We start from the raw sequence: 22,634 nt of genomic DNA, 5'->3' as shown, positions 1-22,634 counted from the left end.
GCATGGAGAGTGTTTTGCTTCTTTTATGAAAATACGAAAGCTTACTAGTAGACATACATTCTTTAGAGCACTGGTTCTTAATCATTTTCAAGTTGTGGATTCCTTTCAAAGCCCAATAGAGACGTGGACTCTCTGCCTACAAGAATGCATGCATAGAATTTTGGATGCATTTTGAGCTACCAGTGTATCCCTGGCTAAGATCTGCTGATTTATATTAAGAGCCTGTTTTAAAATTGGTTGCTTTGCACCATACTAATTTTTTGCCTTTCCTGACAAAGTATCATTGAAGACAGGGATATTGTAAGGATTAGCAATTAACATAAAAAAAACCCCTGGCTCCTTGTCTGGCACATTGTCTGTGTTCAGTAAATAATAGCCAGTACCATTGTTATTTATATTATTCAGGTATTGTCATTATTACTACTACTGCTGCTGTATAAGGTTATGTTAACCTATGTTTTTGTAATGATATTTTCTGTGGTGACCAAGTATAGACACATACCTTTTCTAATCTTAAATTATGAATAATTGAAATTTTTAATGACATTTTCACTTTTATTATTTAAAGTTTAATGTTGCAGAGAGAAGAAAATTTTTGTAAGTAGTCTTTTAAGATTCTTAATTACTGCTCTGACCTAACTCATGTTGAAAGTAAGTAAAAATAGTTATAGTCAAGTGGGTTCAATGTTAAGTAGAAAAATCTACAATTTGACTCTTCTTTGCTTTTGTGGAGCTGATTTTTATGGTAAACACAAGAAAGCAAAATCAAGAAAAGGACAGTTAATCCTTCAAATACAATCAATGATACTGGGTTTAGGAATTCTATGTTTTGCAATATACTCTGTGGACCAAAAAAAAAAAAAAAAAAAAAAAAAAAAATCTCTAACAGCAATAATTGCAGCCTATACAAATATTTTTGTACAACTCAGACATCTGATATCTGTTGCCTTGATTTTATTAATGCAAGCAGGTCAATAGAACAGTCTTGTCCTACTTTAGGAGGTAATGTGAGGGAAGATTGATTAATTGTATAAATCTAGGGCTTTAACGAAAGCTTAGGCTTTATTTTTGAAGCGCTTCTAATAACTGACCCTTCTACCTCATCCTACATAATAAAACCCTAACATGCAAATAGACCGAATGGCGGAATGACCAGTCACTACAACGCACTATGACTCCCACAGGGGGAGTGTTGCTTAGCCAGAAGCCGGGCGCCTCCGCTGCAGGCGGGCGGTAAGAAGGGAGGGGTCCTGGACTGTGAGAGCCCCGGACTGTGAGAGGGATGTCTGACTGCCAACTTAGGCCTGATCCCCGCTGGCAGGCGGACATCCCCCGAGGGGTCCCAGACTGCGAGAGGGTGCAGGCAGGGCTGAGGACCCCACACCCAGTGCACGAATTTGTGCACTGGGCCTCTAGTATTAAATAAAATAATCTTAGGAGATTTAAAAATCTTAGAATATTCTTTTACACTGGTATCTTTTGCTTTCATTTCACCCCTTCCTTTTTAATTTCTTTACCATTTCCTAGTTTAATTCTTCATTAATCTCTTATAACCATGGCAGTTGTCTTCTGTTGATCTTTCTTTTTCTTTTTTTTTTGCTGGCATAACTCTTCAAAATGTAGAGCAGTTCTTGCCTTTCCTTTCTTTAAAACTCTTCAGTAGCTCCCTATTGCATACTTGATTTCACATACCCTGCATATCATTTGCCAGAATATATGTACTCTGGACATCTGCCCTCACTTTTTACTAGTATATCCTTTTATCCTACTTAGGTAGTGGTCATACTGTATGTTACAAAATGCTAGACATTCACACCTTTCTGTTTTTATTTAAATTCAGAGTGGATTACACATCATATTTTTAAAAAAATTAATTTGTTGATTTAAAAGACTTATTTTTCTCCCTTTTGTCCATGTCAGTTAAAGCATCACATGTTGCTATATCATTTTCTTAGAAGGTTATACCAGGAAAGTTACAACAAACAAACCTTTTCACACTTGGGGAATTGTATAAGGAAGCATGAGGAATATGTTTTCTAATATGAACTACTTTGTTCTGGGGATTCTTTAATTGCCTTTCTAATAATTTAATTCATCTGTGTATACCTACATTGAGGTAATATTTTGGGAGCAGACCTACATCAGCTATTCTTATTGCATCTATTTGTGACTAAATATAACAACCATGAGCACATTTATCAAATGATTAGAAAGAAAAGTCAAATTTTTAATCTGTCTTTTTAACATCTCTTTTAGCCTGCTCTTGAGGTTCACAGATGATACTTTTGATCCAGAACTTGCAGCAACAATAGGTAAGCCTGTGTTTAAAAATTCAGTAGAATTGTTAAATATTATTTTGTCTTCAGGCTGTTTAATTTAACTCTCCCTACCCGTCTTTCTCCACCCCATTACTTCTATGTCTTTCGAAATCTTATTTGTCTTACAAAGCTTAACTTGGATGTCATTAAATTTCTGAAGCCTTTGTAGCTCTCACCAAGTAAAAATAACTTCCTAATCTATTGTCTCATGACACTGTGTTAACACTGTGTATTATGATTATCTGCAAACACAGTTAAATTCCTGTATTGTAGATGGTCTTTTATTCAGCAGCAATCAATTATTAGAATATTTATTGTATGCCAGGCACTATCCTAAGAGATGGGGTTATGATGATGAATAATTCAGATTTGGTCTCTATCATCATAGACCTAACAGTGTCACCTTACAGTAGAATGGGTTAATTTGGTATTTTTAGCATTGCTACAGTATCTGGCATGAATTCTGAACTCAACATACTTACCAATATTAGTTATTAAAGATTGTTAGGAGCAGAGAGTGGTTTGTTGCATGAGCTTCTTAGAATATATGAAAAGATAGAGCTAAATATTTTGGTATCATATGTTTAGGAGGTAGATGACAATATAATGATATCAAGAAATAGCTTGTCATAATTGAAAGAACTGAGTCAGAGCAAGATAGTAGTCTGGGCTCTGACTTGAAATAGTTGTGATCTTGAGCAAGGCATTTAACTTCATTGTCTTCATCTGAAAATGGAGAAGTTTTGGTGAGAGAGAGAGTACATTTTTCTTCCAGCTCTAAAATTTTAAGATCTAATGAGTAGAATGTAATAAGGATGATCCTAGCATTGTTGTTAGGGAAAATGGTTTCTCTGAACTGGCTTCATTTGTTTTCACTTATTGTGTGTCTGTTTATATTTATTTTTAATTATTATTTTTTAATCCTGAAGATAATTTTCCATTGATTTTTTTTAGAGAGAGTGGAAGGAAGGGAAGAAGGGACAGGGGTGAGAGAGAGGAGAGAGAGACATCGATGTGAGAGAGGCACATCGATTGGTTGTCTCCCACACGAGTCCTGACCCACACCCACCCTGGATTGAGCCTGCAACCCAGGTACATGCCCTTGACCTGGAATTGAACCCAAGACCTTTTGGTCTGCTGGCTGATGCTCTAACAACTGAGCCAAAACAGCCAGGACTATATTTATTTTTTAAAGAAAAGTTGTAAAAATGGTACAAAGAATTCCTGTATATCTTAATCAGATGCCCCAAATGTTAATATTTATCACATTTGCTTTATCATTCTCTCTACAAACAGTGTTCTTGCCTTTTTCCAAATTGTTTGAGAGTAAATTGCAGATCTTATGCCTTTAACCTCTAAATACTTTATTGTGTATTTCCTAAATGAACATAGATACAATTCTACTGTATACAGACAAATTTCATCAATTATCCCATTAATGTTTTATATAGTAAAAGTAAAAGAATTGTTTCTGGTCCAGGATTCAGTCCAGGATCACACATTGGATTTAGTTGTGATTTCTCTTTAATCTCTTTTAATCCAAACAGTTCTTAAATCTTTATCTCTCATGGCTTTGACATTTTTTTTTTTGAAACAATGTTTATTTTTCAATTACAGTTGACATATAGTATTATATTAGTTTCAGGTGTACAGCCCAGTGATTAGACATTTATATAACTTATGAAATGATCACCCTGCTAAATTAGTACCCATCTGACATCATACATAGTTATTACAACACTAGAGCCCTGATGCATGAAATTCGTGCATGGGTAGGATCCCTAGGCCTTCTTCCCCGGCTGCCAGCTGCCGGCCAGGGCCTTTCTTCATTCTGTGCCGCCCTCTGGTGGTCAGAGCACGTCATAGCGAGCGATCGAAGTCCCGATCTCCTGATTGAACTCCCGAGGGGACACTGCATATTAGGCTTTTATATATATAGAACAAGAAGAAGATTATTGCTATTATGTAACTGAGATAGCATCAGATCCCACAGATTAAGGGTTCAGCCCTATGGGACTGCTCACTTCCCCTATTTCCACTTCATATGCCCACTCCCTCTTCCTCACCACTTCAGATGCCAGTGGAAATCCCAGGTTGTCACCTGTGCTTCTGACTGACCGGCTATACATGGGGTGTTCCTACAACCCCCTCCTTGGTCTTCAGATGTCAGTCACAAGTTCAAGTTGTCACCTGTACTTATGGCTGATAAATCAGAGTTTCCCTGGAGTCCCTCCTCAGGTTCAATTAATTTGCCAGAGCAGCTCAGAGAAACATTTTACTTATTAGATCACTGGTTTATTATAAAAGGAACAGGCAGATAGAAGAGATGCATAGGGAAAGATGTGTGGGAAGGGGTTATAGAGCTTTCATGCACCACTCTTCCCAAATCTATGTGTTCACCAACCTGGAAGCTCTTGGAACTTCCCTCCTTTTGGGTTTTTATGGAGACTTTATTACATAGGCAAGATTCATTAAATCATTGACCATTAGTGAGTGATTTAACCTCCAGCCCTTCTCCCCTCCCCAGAGGTCAGGGGTGGGTCTGAATGTCCCAATGTTCTAATCACAAGGTTGGGTCCCCTGGAAACCAGCCCCCATCCTTAGATAGTCTAAAAGCTAATTCATAAACATTTCTGCAAAGAAGCTTTTAGAATTTTTTTAAAAAGATTTATTTAGAGAGAGAGGAAAGGAGAGGGAGAGAGAGAAACATCGACTCACTGCCTCCCACATATACCCCAACTGGGGAGAAAGCCTGCAACCTGGGCATGTGCCCAGACTGGGAATCAAACCAGTGTCCTTTTGATGTACAGGGTGATGCCCAACCAGCTGAGCCACACTGGCCAGGGCAAAGCTTTGGGAATTTTTATAGAGATTGTATTGAATCTGTAAATTGCTTTGGGTAGTGTTGTCATCTTAACAATGTTAAGTCTTTCAATCATGAACACAACATGTCTTTCCACTTATTTATATCTTACGTCTTCTTTAATTTCTTTCAGCAGTGTTTGTAGGTGTCCGTGTGCAATTTAACCTCCTTGGTTAAATTTATTCCTAAATATTTTATTCTCTTGGACGTTATTATAAATGGAATTTTTAAAAATATATATATTTTATTGATTTTTTTTACAGAGAGGAAGGGAGAGGGATAGAGAGTTAGAAACGTCGATGAGAGAGAAACATCGACCAGCTGCCTCCTGCACACCTCCTACTGGGGATGTGCCTGCAACCAACGTACATGCCCTTGACCGGAATCGAACCTGGGACCTTTCAATCTGCAGGCCTATGCTCTATCCACTGAGCCAAACCAGTTAGGGCTGTAAATGGAATTTTTTTAAAAAAAATATTCTTCTTGGATTGCTCATTGCTAGTATATGGAAATGCAGCTGATTTTTGTGTGTTGATTTTGTATTCTACAACTTTACTGTATTCATTTATTAGTTCTTTTTTTTGTGTACATGTGGACTAGAATCATTAGAATTTTCTACCTATTAAGAATATGTTGTCTGTGAACAAAGAATTTTACTTCTTCCTTTCTAATTTGGATGCCTTTTATTTCCTTTTTCTTTCCTAATTGTCTGGCTAGAACTTCCAGTACTCTGTAGAAGTGGTGAGCTGACAGGGCAAGCTTCCTTGTTAGCGAACATTTGGAGGTGCTGGGAGGATGGTGAGCTTGGAGGAGGGCATGGCATGGAAGCCCTTTGCTCCTTCCCACCATACCTTTCCCTGTGCATCTCTTCCATTTTGCTGTTCCTGGGTTGTATCCTTTTATAATGAAACTAGTGACCCAGTGCACGGATTTGTGCACATTGAAAGGAAATTAATAGGAAGGTGGCTGGCGGGGTAGGACTGGGTGAGATGGGCCAGACACATCCTGGAGCCAACCTCCCACGGTCCCTCCCCGGGATCTGCGGAATGAGCGGGGTCCCTCCGGCAGATGGGGGTTCCTCAGCCTGGCCTGTGGGGATCGGGCTGAAACTGGCTCTCCTACATCCCCCGAGGGGTCCCAGAATATGAGAGGGCACTCTGCAAAGTTGCTGTCATACAACGGGGTGTGGAATGCAAATGCAAGTGTGCAGTAAACCAGATTTGGGGCCAACAGTGCCCCAGCAACAACATAACCCATGGCCGAAGGTGGAATTGCACAGTCTGTGAGGAACCAGGCTCCCTCCTCTCTGGTTTTGGGGTGCGTCACTTGAGAACCGCTGCTGCCAAGTCACTGCAGCTCCTGTGTTGAGCATCTGCCACCTGGTGGTCACTGCGTGTCATAGCGACCTGTCGGACAGTCGGACACTTAGCATATTAGCTTATATAGATGATAATCTAGTAAGTAAACTGTTTTCCTGAGTTCTGTGAGCTACTATCACAAATTAATTGAATCAAGGAGGGGATCATGGGACCCTCTGATTTATAGCCAATTGGTCAGAAGCACAGATAACGGATTTGCAATTGGCATCTGAAATGATGAGTGTAGCAGTCTTGTGGAACTGAGCCTTTGCTTTGAATGGATCTGACTCTAATTCCAGTTAGGTAGTATCAGAGCTGGATTGAATTGTAGGACACCCAGCTGGTGTCCCTGGAGAGTTCGAGAATTGCTTCTTACAGAGCACATATCTGTAAATATTCATTATTGTACTAGAGGAGAAACACGGGAGTTTTTTTCCCTAGAAATTCTGCTTCTATTATGAGCTCCTTGTTATTCCACCTGAAGAGGTTGGAAAGACAGTTTAATCAAATCTAGTTAGAAGTTGGCAAAATCAAATTTATCAAAAAGATTTCCACTGCTGCCACAAATGAAAACAAATTAACAGCTACTTGGAAACAGAAGAACCAGCCTTGATGAAGAAACAGTTTGAGCATATGAGAGCTAAAGAGCTCAATGTCAGCACATGATAACCACCAGAGGAGACAAGGGAAGATGAATGGGGGACTTGAGGGGTCTGAATCCAGATGAGGTGCCCTGTCAGGCTAACCGTGTCTTTTGACTTTGATGGTAGGATTTTTTTTTTTTTAAATATATTTTATTGATATTTTACAGAGAGGAAGGGAGAGGGGTAGAGAGCCAGAAACATCGATGAGAGAGAAACATCGATCAGCTGCCTCCTGCACACCCCCTACTGGGGATGTGTCCGCAACCAAGGTACGTGCCCTTGACCGGAATCGAATCCGGGACCCTTCAGTCCGCAGGCCGACGCTCTATCCACTGAGCCAAACCAGTTTCGGCTGATGGTAGGATTTAAGTGGGCAGTTTCCTGAAGTGTGTTCTCTGTAACTTTCAGATCTAATATGTTAGAAGAATAACTTGGAGACAATCATCGACATGCAAATTACACATTACAGAGAAAAGAATTAGGCTTTCCACAAACATGCAAAAACAGGAAAATATAAAAGAGGAAGGAGATTGGAGGAGGAGGAAAACAAACATTCTGGGAACAGTGAGTTTCTTTTAACCAGTAGTTAGCAGAAAGGCCAGCGTTCCCCTGATCATTCTGTCTGGGGTTATTAAGGGGGAAAACAAAAGTTATTCACTCTGAAAAACCTTGAGAATTTAACTGTAGAGTATGTATGACAGGCTATCTCTCCGTAGTGTCTACATTTAGTACCTGCCCCAAGTCAGAACCCTTTCTGTCATATGGATTTTTTAGGTTTTGTTTTATTTTTTAAAGTGATATGAATAAAATGTAAGTAATTTCATATTTTTTATGTAGATGGTGTGGCATAATTTCTTTTTTTTTTAAATCTCGAGCCTGGTACATACCAGATTATTTAACATGAGATTTTTTTCTTTGTTTTTTGTTGTTTTTGACTGCAAAGAAACTAAGGTTTGTAATTGGCACTATCCTTTAACTAATGGTTGCACATCATTCTAGCCGTGACTTTATCAACTCCACACCAAACTTTTTTTTCTTAATCTTCGGCACACAGAAAAACCTGGCATAGAACCCATTTTGAAATTCATTTTTTAGTACCTTATTTGTATATGTAGTGAATTACCGGAAATCATCCAAGAATTACTAATATTTTTTTTTAATTGGTGACAGGTGTTCTATTAAGCATTTAGTATATGATAGTGCTGTTCATCTTAGCTGTGGCTTTCTGAATTAATTGTGACAAGCAAATAAGATCTTTTGAAAGTTTTTTCCCAAGCCTCTTGAACTAATATTTTCCCTCTGGCCAGTTGGGTAGAGAGCGTATTATTTTTGATCCTCTTTAAAGATAGGTGGATAGTTACTGTTCATTTAAACCAGATGGCATGTGACATTCCTTTTCCTGAAAAGGAAGAGGTTTTTTGGGGTTGCTGTAGTAAAATCTCATGTGACTTCTTGTGAAGCTCTTCTCGTTACATAAATTAATATGAATATGTTTTTACAGAACTTTAAGCATCCCTCTTGTACGTATGAAGATTCTTTTTTTAATTTTTTCCCCTTTATTGATTAAGATATTACATATGTGTCCTTATCGCTCCATTGCTCCCCCCCCAACTCATATCCTCACCCCACTGGTGTCTGTGTCCATTGGTTAGGCTTACATGCATGCATACAAGTCCTTTGGTTGATCTCGCCCCCTTACCCTCACCCTCCCCTACCTTTCCTCTGAGGTTTGATGGTCTGATTGATACTACTCTGTATTTGGATCTGTTTTTGTTCATCAGTTTATGTTGTTCATTATATTCCATAAATGAGTGAGATCATGTGATATTTATCTTTCTCTGACTGGCTTATTTCGCTTAGCATAATGCTCTCCAGTTCCATCCATGCTGTTGCAAATGGTAAAAATTCCTTCTTTTTTACCGCAGTGTAGTATTCCATTGAGTAGATGTACCACAGTTTTTTAATCCACTCATCTGCTGATGGGCACTTAGGCTATTTCCAAATCTTAGCTATGGTGAATTGTGCCTCTATGAACATAGGGGTGCAATATATCCTTTCTAATTGGTGTTTCTAGTTTCTTGGGATATATTATTAGAAGTGGAATCACTAGGTCAAATGGGAGTTCCATTTTTAGTTTTTTGAGGAAACTCCATGCTGTTCTCTACAGTGGCTGCACCAGTCTGCATTCCCACCAGCAGCGCACGAGGGTGTCTTTTTCTCCGCATCCTCGCCGGCACCTGTCGTTTGTTGATTTGTTGATGATAGCCATTCTGACAGGTGTGAGATGGTACCACACTGTCATTTTGATTTGCATCTCTTGGATGATTAGTGACTTTGAGCATGTTTTCATATGTCTCTTAGCCTTCCTTATGTCTTCTTTTGAAAAGTATTTAGGTCCGTTGCCCATTTTTTTAAAAAAATATATTTGATTGATTTTTTACAGAGAGGAAGGGAGAAGGATAGAGAGTTAGAAACATCGATGAGAGAGAAACATTGATCAGCTGCCTCCTGCACACCCCCTACCAGGGATGTGCCCGCAGCCAAGGTACATGCCCTTGACTGGAATCGAACGCAGGACCCTTCAGTCCGCAGGCCGACGCTCTATCCACTGAGCCAAATCGGTTAGGGCCGTTGCCCATTTTTTTATTGGATTGTTTATTTTCCTTTTGTTAAGTTCTATGAGTTCCCTGTAAATTTTGGAGATTAAACCCTTACTGGTAATAACATTGGCAAATATGGTCTCCCATGCAGTGGGCTTTCTTGTTGTTTTGTTGATGGTTTCTTTTGCTGTGCAAAAGCTTTTTATTTTGATGTAGTCCTATTTGTTTATTTTCTCCTTAGTTCCATTGCCCTAGGAGCTTTATCGGTGAAGAAATTGCTTCGCCATATGTCTGATATTTTGCTGCCTGTGGATGCCTCTGATATTTTTATGGTTTCCCGTCTTATGTTTAAGTCCTTTATCCATTTTGAGTTTATTTTTGTGTATGGTGTAAGTTGGTGGTCTAGTTTCATTTTTTTTTTGCATGTATCTGTCCAATTTTCCCAACATCATTTATTGAAGAGACTGTCTTGACTCCATTGTATGTCTTGCCTCCTTTGTCAAATATTAATTGAGCATAAAGGTTTGGGTTGATTTCTGGGTTCTCTATTCTATTCCATTGATCTATATGTCTGTTCTTGTGCCAGTACCAGGCAGTTTTGAAAACATCGGCTTTGTAATACAGCTTGATATCTGGTATTGAGATCCCTCCTACTTCGTTCTTCTTTCTCGGGATTGCTGCAGCTATTCAGGATCTTTTTTTATTCCAGATAAATTTTATGTATGAAGATTCTTAATGGGTTGGGCACGAATGTTTTGGTGTGTAAATTGTCTCTTGGAAATTGTGCAGTAGCAAGTGATCATTGATAAGGTTATATAAAGCTAATACTGTTTTATAGGATAAAAACAAAAAAAGAATTTACAAGACAAGGAGTGAATGGCTCTTTTATATTTTTACCAGTCATCTAAGTTGCCTACAGTCAGAATCCAAGTTAAGGGGTTGGTCAGCTGTGAACAGTGCTCTTAATAAGTGTGTAGATAGATGCTTTGGGAGCTTCTGAAAATTGCCCGGCTCCGCAGTCAGCCATAGATAGTCTTTTCTACATTAGCACCATGAATATTCTAACTCTTGACTATTAATGTGCATATTTAATGCCCACCTTACATTGAATTTTATTTTTTCAATAACATTTTTATTTTTTCAAGAAGTAAAGGTAGGTGAGTGTTTGAATTTTTCAAGCATCTGGTTTTCATTCATCCTGACTAAATAGTAAGGTGCTGAAATTTGCTGATACTTTTCTTTTATCTTTACATCCATAACTCTAAGGACTTGGGGTATAAATTAGGGCATTTGATAAAGTGACTTTTTATAGGTAATTTATTTTAAAAATACATTTTACTGGGATTCTTACCAAAATTTTTATTTTTTTCAAGGTGTTGACTTTAAGGTGAAAACAATTTCAGTGGATGGAAATAAGGCTAAACTTGCAATATGGGTAAGAGTTTTTAAACTGTATTTCTATGAATATTAAACTGTACTTTTTAAAGAAGCAGATATTGATGTATGTAGTGTTATTGAGGTCTTGTATTATATAACTTTTGGGAAATATGTTGATTAAAGATAAGCAATAAATAGTTATAATTGGGTAACTAGGTAGAGACTTATTTTACTTAAAATTTTAAAATATATAGTCCCTTCTGAATATCGAAAAACAGAGCAAAGTATTAAAAAACCATCTTGCCTGTCAGAATCATTGTTATTGAATGTATTTCTTTAAAGTTCTAAAAAGGCAGCTTAGACTGAGCTAACATAACATTAAAGATAGTTACTGGGGTGAAGGGGATTGGAGTCATATTTAGAAAAAATAATTTTTCATGTTTGTTAGTATAAATATTTATAAAATTAGAATTTACCAACTTTGGGTTTGTTTATGTCTCTCCATCTTTCTTTTCTCTTTCTTTTTATCTAAAGACATGTTTTGTTGATCTAGAGATACGGGGAGGGGGAGAGGAGGGGAGGGAGAGAGAGAGAGAGAGAAGCATTGATGTATGAGAGAAATATTGGTCAGTTGCCACCCATAGTCGCCCCTACTGGGGACCGAACCTGCCACCTAGGTATGTGTCCTGACCAGGAGTCAAACTGGCAAGCTTTCAGTGAACAGGATGATGCTCCAACCAATTGAGCCACACTGGCCAGGGCTGGGTTTATTTTTTATACTGATGCCCAGTTTTTACATACTGGCTCTTTTTTTCATTTTCCTGTGCACCAAACCATTCTGATCCACATTGCTCTGCTGAAAAACCTTCTTCATGGTAATGCTGAATTCTTTATTTTTAAAAAATTTTTACTGAATTTATTGGGATGACATTGGTTAATAATGTTATGTAGGTTTCAGATGTACAATTCTATAATACATCATCAGTATATTGTATAGTATGTTCCCCACCCAAAATAAAGCCTCTTTCCATCACCATTTATCCCCTTTTTATCTTCTTATATCTCCTCTCACCCCCCTTTTTCCTCTGGTAATCACCATGTTGTTGTCTGTGTCTATAAGTTTTTATTTTTTCTTAATATTTTCATCTTTTTGACTGGTCCCCCAACACAAACAACCTCCTCATATGACAGTTGTCAGAATGTTTTCTGTATCTATGAGTTTGTTTCTATTTTGTTTGCTAGTTTATTTTGTTCATTAGATTCCACATATAAGTGAAATCATATGGTATTTGTCTTTCTCTTTCACTTAGTAAAATACTCTTCAGGTCCATTCATGCTGTCGTTTTTTATGACTGAGTAATATTCCATTGTGTAAATGTCCCCTGCTTTTTTTCCCCCACTCATCTACTGATGGGCTGCTTCCGAGTCTTAGCTATCTATATATAAGTAAAAGGCTAACTTGACTTGCACATGGACAATATGTATAAAGCTCTTGGTGGCGCCAATCGCACGCATGTCATTGTCGATCGTGAATTTGGTTGACCCTTCTATTGTAGAGAAAGGGCGAATAACGATACTAAAATATTTCTTCTAGTTAATCTCCTTTCAATGTGCACAAATCCATGCACCAGGACACTAGTTGTAAATAATGCTACAATGAGCATAGAGGTGCATATACTCTTTTGAATTAGTGTTTCAGGTTTCTTTGGATATATCCCAGAAGTGGAATCACTGGCTCTTAAGGCAGTTTCATTTTTAACTTTTTGAGGAAACTTCACACTGTTTTCTACCATGGCTGTACCAATCTGCATTCACACCAACAGGGAATGTAGGTTCCCTTTTCTCCACATTCTTGCCAACAGTTGTTTAATGATTTATTGATGATAGCCATTCTGACAGGTGTGAGGTGATATCCCTTTGTTGTTTTAATTTGCATTTCTCTGATGATTAGTGATGTTGAGTACCTTTCCATGTGTCTGTTGGCCATCTGTATGTCTTTTTTGGAGAAAGGTCTATTCAGGTCTTTTGCCCATTTTAAAAATTGTATTGTTCATTTTTTGGAGGTGTTGTATAACTTCTCCCATTCATTAAGTTGCCTTTTCACTTTGTTGATGGTTTCTTTTGCTGTACAAAAAACATTTTAGTTTGATATAGTTTCTTTATGCTTTTCTTTTGTTTCACTTGCCCTAGGAAATATATCAGAAAAAGTATTACTAAGAAAAATGTCTGAGACTTTACTGCCTATGTTTTCTGTTAGGATTTTTATAGTTTTGAGTCTTACATTTAAGTCCTTAATCCATTTTGAATTTATTCTTGTGTATGGTATATGAAGGTGGTCTAGTTTCATTTTTTGCACGTATCTGTCCATCTTTCTTTTTTCAAAAATCTTTATTGTTGAAAGTATTACATATGTACCCTTTTTCCCCCCCGTTGAGCCCTTCCAGCCCAGCCTTGCCCTCTTGTCCAACTTTCTTAACACCATGTATTGAATAGACATATCTTTATTCCACTTTGCATTCTTGCCTCCTTTATCAAATGTTAATTAACCATAAGGAGTGGTTTTATTTCTGGGCTATCTATTCTGTTCCATTGATCTATATTTTATGCCAGTAACATGTTGTTTTGATTAGGGCTTTGTGATTTAGTTTGATATCAGGTAGCGTGATTTTTCCAACTTTGTTCTTTTTCAAGATTACTGTGGTTATTCAGGGTCTTTTGTGGTTCCATGTAAATTTTTTTGTATATTTGTTTTAGTTCTGTGAAATATGCCATTGGTATCTTGATAGAAATGTGTTGAATCTATAGATTGCTTTAGGTAGGATGGACATTTTTTTTCTTCAATCCTCACCCAAGGATATTTTTCTATTGATTTTTAGGGAGAATGGAAGGGAGATGGAAAGATAGAGAGAAATATCGATGTGGGAGAAACACATCAATTGGTTGTCTCCTGCACATGCCCTAACTAGGGCCCGGGCCAGGGAGCAGCCTGCAACTGAAGTCCATGCCCTTGACTGGAAACAAACCCTTCAGTCCACAGGCTGATGCTCTGTCCACTAAGCCAAGCCAGCCAGGGCAGCATGGACATTTTAATGATGTTAATTCTTCCTATCCATGAACATGGTATATGCTTTCACTTATTTGTATCTTCTTTAGATGCTTTCTTTAGTGTCTTATAATTTTTTGAGTACAGGTCTTTTACACCCTTCATTAAATTTATTTCTAGTGTGTTTTCTTATGCAATGTAAATGGAATATTTTTCTTAGTTTTTCTTTCTGATAGTTTATAATTGGTGCATAAAAATACAACTGATTTCTGAATATTTATTTTGTATCCTGCTAGTTTACTGAATTCATCTGTCAGTTCTAGTTTTGTTTTTTTTTGGTAGGGTGTTTAGGCTTCTCTACATACAGTATCATGTCATTTGAAAATAATGACAATTTTACTCCTTTTCCATTTGGACGTCTTCTATTTCTTCTTGTTTGATTGCCAGTACTATCCTATATATTAAGACCCTAATATGCAAATTGACCGAACTGCAGAATGCCCAGTTGCTATGACATGCACTGACCACCAGGGGGCAGATGCTCAATGCAGGAGCTGCTCCCTGGTAGTCAGGGTGCTTCCACAGGGGGAGCGCTACTCAGGCAGAAGCCGGGCTCATGCCTGGCGAGCTCAGCAGTGGTGGTGGAAGCTTCTCCTGCCTCCGCTGCTGGTGGGTGGTAAGGAACAAGGGATCCTGGACTGCAAGAGGGTGCAGGCGGGGCTGAGGGACCGACCCCCCACCCTTCACCCCCAGTGCACAAATGTCATGCACTGGGCCTTTAGTGTTGCATAAGAGTGATGAAAGCAGACATCCCTATCTTGTTCCTTATCTTAAGGGAAACACTTTTAGTTTTTCCCACTGCATATGATGTTGTCTGTGAGTTTGTCATATATGGCCTGTATTATGTTGAGGTATGTTCCTTCTTTCTGTTCCCACTTGGCTGGGAGTTTCTATCCTAAACAGGTGCTGGATTTTATAAAATGCTTTTTTCTGCATCTATTGATATGATCATGTGATTTTTATCTTTCATTTTGTTTATGTGGTATATAATGTTTATTGATTTGCAGCTAATGTACCAACTTTGTATCCTCAGAATAAATCACATTTGATCATGGTGTATGATCTTTTTAATTTATTGCTAGATCCAGTGTGCTAATATTTTGTAGAGGATTTTAGCATCTATGTTCATCAGGGATATTGGCCTATAATTTTCTCTTTTTGTATTGTCTCCATCTGGATTTGGTAATGCTGGCCTTGTAAACTGAGCTTGTGGGTCTTCCCTTCTCTTGAATTTTTTGGAATAGTTTGATAAAGAAAAGTGTTAGTTCTTTTTTGAATGTTTGGTAAAATTCATCTGTAAAGCCATCTAGTCCAGGACTTTAGTTTGTTGGAAATTTTTGGATTGCTGCTTCAGTTTCACTAAGTTGTAATCTGTCTATTCAGATTCTCTGATTATCATGATACAGTTTGAAAGACTGTATGTTTCTAGGAATTTATCCATTTTGTTCAGATTGTCCAATTTGATGGCATATACTTGTTCATAATATTTTTTTTATAAATTTCTATGGTGTCAGTTACTTCTCTTTCATATCTGATTTTATTTAATTGTGTTCTCTCTTTTTTTAAAAAATTTTGATTTCAGAGAGGAAGGGACAGGGAGAGAGAGAGAAACATCAACGATGAGAGAGCATTGTGATCGGCTGCCTCCTGCACACCCCATACTGGGGATCGAGCCTGCAACCCAGGCCTGTGCCCTAACCAGGAATCCAACTGTGACCTCCTGGTTTATCGGTTAACACTCAACCACTGAGCCACATCAGTCAGGCCTTTCTCCTTTTTTCTTGATGAGTCTGCGTAAGAGTTTATCAACCTTGTTTATCTTTTCAAAGAAACAGCTCTTGGTTTCATTGATCTTTAGAATTTTTTTTAAGACTCTATTTTGTTTATTTCTGCTCTGATTTTTATTATTTCCTTTCTTATACTCACTTTGGGTTTTGTTCGTTGTTCTTTTTTTAGTACTTTTAAGTGTAATGTTAGATTGTTTATTTGAATTTTTTTTTGTTTCTTGTTTTCTATAATGCTATGAATTTCCTTCTTAGGACTACATTTGTTGTATATCATAAATTTTTGGGTTGTTGTGTTCTCATTTTCATTTGTTTCAAGGCATGTTTTGATTTCTTCCTTGATCTTATTCACCACCTAGTTATTGCTTAGTAACATGTTATTTGGTCTCCAAATGTTTGTGTGTTTTTTAGGGTTTTTTTTTCTTGTGATTGATTTCTAATCTCATACCATTTGGTCAGAGAAAATGCTTTATAGAGTTTCAGCCTTCTTAAGTTTATTGAGACTTGTATTATGTCTTAACATGTCATCTGTCTTCGAAAATATTCCATGGCACTTGAAAAGAATGTATATTCTGCTGCTTTGAGGTAAAATGCTCTGAAGTTATCAATTAAATTCATTTGGTGTAATGTGTCATTTGAGGTGGCTGTTTCCTTGATTTTTCTGTCCGGAAGATCTATCCATTGATGTCAGTGGGGTGTTGAAATCCCCTACTATGACTGTATTATTGTTGATCTCTCCTTTTGTGTCCATCAAGATTTACTTTATGTATTTAGGTGTTCTATGTTGGGTTCATAAATCTTTACAAGGTCTATATCCTCTTGTTTGATTGCTCTGTTTATCATTATGTAGTCATTTTGGACTCTTGTTATAGCCTTTAAAGTCATTTTGGCTGCTGTAAGTATTGCTAGCCCAGCTATTTTTTAATTTCCATTTGCTTGAATTTTTTTTCCATTCCTTTACTTTCTATGTGCATCTTTTGTTCTGAGGTGGGTCTCTGTAGAAGGCATATATATGGGTCTTATATTCTTATCCATTCAGCTACTCTGTCCTTTGGAGCATTTAAGCCATTTACATTTAAAATGATTATTGACATATTTATTGCCATTTTATTTTTATAACAGTGTTCCTGTGTTGTTGTTTTTTTCTGTTTTTTCTCCTTCTTAAACAAGACCCTTTAACATTTTGTGTAATACTGGTGTGGTGGTAATCAACTCCTTTAGCTTTTTCTATTTTGGGAAACTCTATTTCTCCTTCAGTTTTAAATGATAGTATTGCTAGGTAAAGAAGTCTTGGTTGTAGGTCCTTGCTTTTCATCACTTTGAATATTTCATGGTGATCCCTTCTTGGCCTGAAATGTTTCAGTTGAGAAATTTTCTGACAGTCTTAATGGAGCTCCTCATAGGTAATAACTATCTTTTTCTTGCTGCTTTTAAGATTCTCTTTTTGTCTTTACCTTTTGCCATTTTAATTATGAAGTGTCTTGGTGTGGGTCTCTTTGAGTTCATCTTGTTTGGGCTCTCTGTGCTTCCTGGACTTGTGTGTCTTTTTCCTTCACCAGGTTAGGAAAGTTCTCAGCCATTATTTTTTCAAATAGGTTCTCAATCCCTTTCTCTGTCATTCTTCTGGTACCCATATGATGCGTATATAGTTACCCTTCATGTTGTCCCAGAGGTCCCTTTAAGTATCCTCATTTTAAATAGGTAGCTTTTATTGTCAGAAACACCAGAGACGTAGAAGCATCAAACAGACCATCTAACCTCAGAGGGAAGGCTGGGGGAGGGAGGGTAAGAGATCAACCAAAGGACTTGTATGCATGCATATAAGCATAACCCATGGACATAGACAGTAGGGGTGTGAGGGCATGTGCTGGAGGGGTGGGAGTGGCTGGGGAGAGGTCAATGGGGGAAAAAGGAGACATATTAATACTTTAAACAATAAAGAACTTTAAAAAAAGAAACAATAAAGATGTTTATTGTCTATGTCTGTCTGCCTATCTCTCTCTTGCTCCTATATACCTACCTACTTACCTATCTATTTATGCCTGTCTCTCTATTTAAATATGATTGCTAATATAGTAAATAGATATTATATATGAAAGTTATAGAAATGTAGTATTTTACATATCTAATTTCTCCATGTACTATTTGTAACATATTGTAAATAATGTTAGAACTGGTCAACAATCACCAAATTAAGACGTCAACATGATGGTTAAATTTTAAGTGCCGTCTGGGCATCAGTTACAGATTGAAACTATAGTAGGTCCTTGGGTTTCGTTGGAGATCTGTTCCTACGGTGTGACGTATCGCGATTTTCGCAGTAAGTCGGAACCCACCTACATAAGCACCTACGTCACTCACATGGAGCACATACACAGCAATATGAAGTGAAACAGTAAAAAAATTTAAAAGAAAGTTAACAATTCCTGATCTTTACTTGTGGTAAATAAGTAATCTATAATAATAAAAGTGTAATACGCTAATTTGACTGGACGAAACCGGGGCTGCGAGGGAAGCACAGGTCCTGGGTGCCAGAGGGAAGCCTGTGCCGACAGCTGGGGGAAGGAAGGCCTACTCTTGCACGAATTTCATGCATTGGGCCTCTAGTAAAAAACATAAAGCACATATGTACATACATCGAAATGACGGAACTTTTTTTTATATAAATAAATGGGAGATGGCAACGTAACCACAAAACGACGTATGTCTAGTCCGACGTAACCCAAGGACTGCCTGTATAAGTATTAATGCATTTTATGATCTCATCTTCCTGGCATTCTTTGAATGACACACTATTCCTAAGAAACATTTTATCCCAAATATCAAATAACTGTGTAAGTGTGGCTAATGTCCTATTGTTTTTTTTTCTAACATACAATAATTTACATGATTGGTGGCCTATTTGCCCCTTTCCCCAAAATATATTTAATGTCAGTCAGAACAGTAATGCCTACAGAAAACAATTTGAAAAATGTTGAATTAGATGGTAGTAAAAATATACTTAACAATTTAAGAATGCTGGCTGATTTCTGTACTAAAGTAGAAGTCTTATTTTTCATATGCTTTTAATAGTTGATTTGTCACCTCTTTCTGCCCCTGCTACTGTTTTGTGAAAGGTACAAATCAGAGTAGGATCTGAGGGTTGATGGTTGCCATGAGATCTTTCATATAAGAGGCTTTTTGTTTGTTTTTAATTTACTTTCTAGTTCCTCTCTAATAAATAGGTTGGCAGGTATTATTGAAGTGACATCTTTATCATAGGCACATAAATAGTTTTTAAAGAAGAGCAGTTTCTCCGACTGATAGGATAATACAGGCTCATTCTAAAAGGGATAATTGAAGCAATAAAAACTAGAGAAGAAAATTAATCTTTAACCAATTTCTACATTTTAGCTAATATCTTTTAAAATACCTAGGCAGGCACATACTGTTACACATATGTATATGCAGTTTTCCAAAAGAAAGGATTATAACTTTTTTTTTCTTTTTCCTCCATGTTTTTGTCTGCCCCCCCCCCCCTCCCGCAGCAACACACACACTTTACATTCTGTACATTTTTCTCTGGCAGTGAATATAGAGGTACATATCAGTTCAGGTGGCTACCAGTATTCCATCATATACCTATACCTTAATTTAGTCAACCCTAGTGAAAGATATTTACAGTGTTAGTAATTTTTCATAAATATCAGCAATGCTCTAATGAGCATACTAATTTATACATCTGTGTGTCCTTGTCCACTTACTTTAGGATGTATATCTAGAAATAGAATTATTGATTTAAGAGAATGTTAAGATTTAACATTGGTACCTATGAAACAGGTTTTCTGTACTATATGTTAACTTTTTTTTTTTCATTTTTGCCTGAGTAATTTTTCTCTTATACTTGCATTTCTTTTGATTAGTGAATTTTCTCTCATATTTATTGATTATATCTTAAATGAATTTTCTTTTTATATACTTTGCCCATTTTATATTAGCATTCATATTTTTCATGATTAAATCTTTATATATTAAAAATACTAGCTTTTGTCAAATGCTGATTTTTTCCCCACTGTCATTTGTCTTTAAAACTTATTTAAGATGAATATATGTTAATGTTATTGTATGTGTGTAGTACTAACTCTATTATATGCTATAGATTTGTTTTTTTCTAGTCTGTTATTTACCTTCAGATCTTGTTTAGGGTGAGAGTGTGTGTCTGGGGAGTGGAGGGGGTCAGGAGAGAGCTGTTCTTGCCATACCGAAGTTTTAGTATTTATGTGGTCAGATCAGTTATTTTCTCATGGCATCTGGATGTCATGTCATATTAGGAAGACCTTCTCACTCAGTATTAGAAATATATGAATCCAGAGTTTCCTCTAATTCCTTTATGGTTTTATTTATATAAATAAAATCAGTTTCTCTCCCATTTGGAAGCTCCTTCTAGGATCAGTCAAATAAAGTAATCAAACATAGCCCTGTCCCCACTGCCTCCTGAAAATGGTGTATGTGTATTATGACCTACTCTAAGGTTATTTTTCTCTATATTCTTTCTTCACTTCTATTTTCCACATTCTGTTATTTAGCCTTTCTAGATCCTTTCTAGCTCTTTATACATCTCATTTTCAATAATCTCTTCTCTCTTCTTCCATCAGAAAATAAAATCATAGGATCAAGATAATAAGCCCTGCTGTGTTTCCTTACAAAGATATCATTCACACTTAATGCATATTTCTGTTTTGAAAACAAACACATTAAAAAATCTTCTATTTATACATACAAATTATATAGTTGTTATAAATCCTGATCCAATACTATGGCACAGGGTTTTTTGCTCAAATTATCATATATACATAAACATTTTTAAAAATATATATATTTATTGATTTCAGAGAGGGAGAGAAAGATAGAAACATCAATGATGAGAGAGAATCATTGATCAGCTGCCTTCTGCAAGCCCTCTACTGGGGATTGAGCCTCGAACCTGGGACCCTTCAGTCCACAAGCCGACGCTCCATCCACGGAGCAAAACTGGCTAGGGCTCTACATAAACATTTTTAAAATATATATATTTTTATTGATTTCGGAGAGGAAGGGAGAGGGAGAGAGAGATAGAAACATCAGTGATGAGAGAATCAGTGATCAGCTGCCTCCTGCACGCCTCCTACTCAGGATCGATCCCTCAACCCAGGCATGTACCCTTGACCCAAATTGAGCCTGGGACCCTTCAGTTTGCACGCAGACTGACGCTCTATCTAACTGAGCCAAACCAGCTAGGGCTATATAAATATTTTTTAGGGTGAATAAAAAATGTCAAGACTCAAACATCTGACCTAATTAAATGTTCACATTTAAAGTGTCAAAATCATGTGTAATATTTTAACACTAAAACATTTTTTGCTACAGTCTTTATTTTTAAAACATGGGACTTCATGCAGAATTTAAAGGAATTGCAGTTCTGATTTTTATATTGTGTTTTATTAAGGCAGTTACTGAAGTTGATCTCAATGAAGACCAAAGGGAACAAAATTAATATTCAAATGATTTTCTGCTAGTTCTAGAAATTAATTATTAAATTGTGGATATTTTCACTATGCAAGTTGAATGACTTTTTTCCTGTTATAACAAAAAGTCTTTAGACAAAAATATTTCATGCTGGGTCCTTGCCCTGATCTATATCACATTGTCAATATTATAAACTGTGTTAGATAGTAAATCCACTTCACTTTATGCAGCTTTTAATTCAATATTGTTTTGAGAGTAAACATGCAAATTGAATAATTTTAAATATCAGAGGCAGGTTACATAAGAAACTTAGAAGCAAGGAGAACTTCTGTAAAGAGAAATTATTTTTTTATCATAAATTTATTTCTTTAGAAAGTTTAATTTTTTTAAAAAATCCTCACCCGAGGATATGTTTGTTTTACTGATTTTAGAAAGAGAGAAAGGGAGAGGGAGAAACAGAGAAACATCAATGTGAGAAACATTGGTTGCCTCCTGTACTGACCCACAACCTGAGTGTGTGCCCTAACTTGGAATCAAACCTTTGACCTTTTGGTGTATGGGATGACACTCCAACCAACTGAGCCACAATGGCCAGAGCCAGAAAGTTTAATTTTAATTTTGTTACTTTTTTACTTTAACAATGCAGGGGTATGGGAGGGCCAGTTTCTGTAGTGGTGAGAATCTGGAAGCCAAGGGCATTCTACATTTATGTAAGTTTATCTGTGGCAGAGCAATGAATGTGCAGAGTGGTTTAATTCAAAGTTATTTTCCTAAGTTTCTCTTCTGGGCTATAAATTACCTCAAACCACTCTTTACCTTATTGTTATTTTCTTAAAGCATTGTCTACTGTGGCCAGGGAAAGAAACTAGTTATTGCTGGAGCCTTTCACTGCTGGTTTCAAGTTTTTCTCGACCTTCTAAACCTCTTGGAGGTTATTAGCACTGTTTATATGTAAAGGAGCTAACTTCTGTTTGCTCCATAGCTAAATTTGAGTTTATAACCATGGGGCTGGTAGCTAAGTTGACTTTTGATATACAGCTTTCCTTTTTTTCAGGATACTTTACATTATCAGACTATAAACCTTTTAAATTATATTTTTCAAT

The 22,634-nt window shown here is 36.8% G+C and overlaps 1 protein-coding gene across 2 annotated transcripts in view; it reads left to right on the top strand.

Moving 5' to 3' along the window:
- The window catches only part of RAB18 (RAB18, member RAS oncogene family), a 36,866-nt gene that overhangs the window by 2,728 nt on the left and 11,504 nt on the right, over nucleotides 1-22,634 (top strand). For both annotated transcript variants that reach the window (XM_080666221.1, XM_080666222.1), the window contains exons 2-3: nucleotides 2,257-2,312; nucleotides 11,157-11,218. In XM_080666221.1, coding sequence (XP_080522347.1) covers nucleotides 2,257-2,312; nucleotides 11,157-11,218 — 118 coding nt within the window. The remainder of the gene's footprint in view (nucleotides 1-2,256; nucleotides 2,313-11,156; nucleotides 11,219-22,634) is intronic.

Source organism: Plecotus auritus, assembly GCF_963455305.1.
Source record: "Plecotus auritus genome assembly, chromosome: 1".
Classification (NCBI taxonomy): domain Eukaryota; kingdom Metazoa; phylum Chordata; class Mammalia; order Chiroptera; family Vespertilionidae; genus Plecotus; species Plecotus auritus.
The sequence above is the reverse complement of the archived record's forward strand: the minus strand, read 5'-3'. Positions and strand labels throughout refer to the sequence as shown.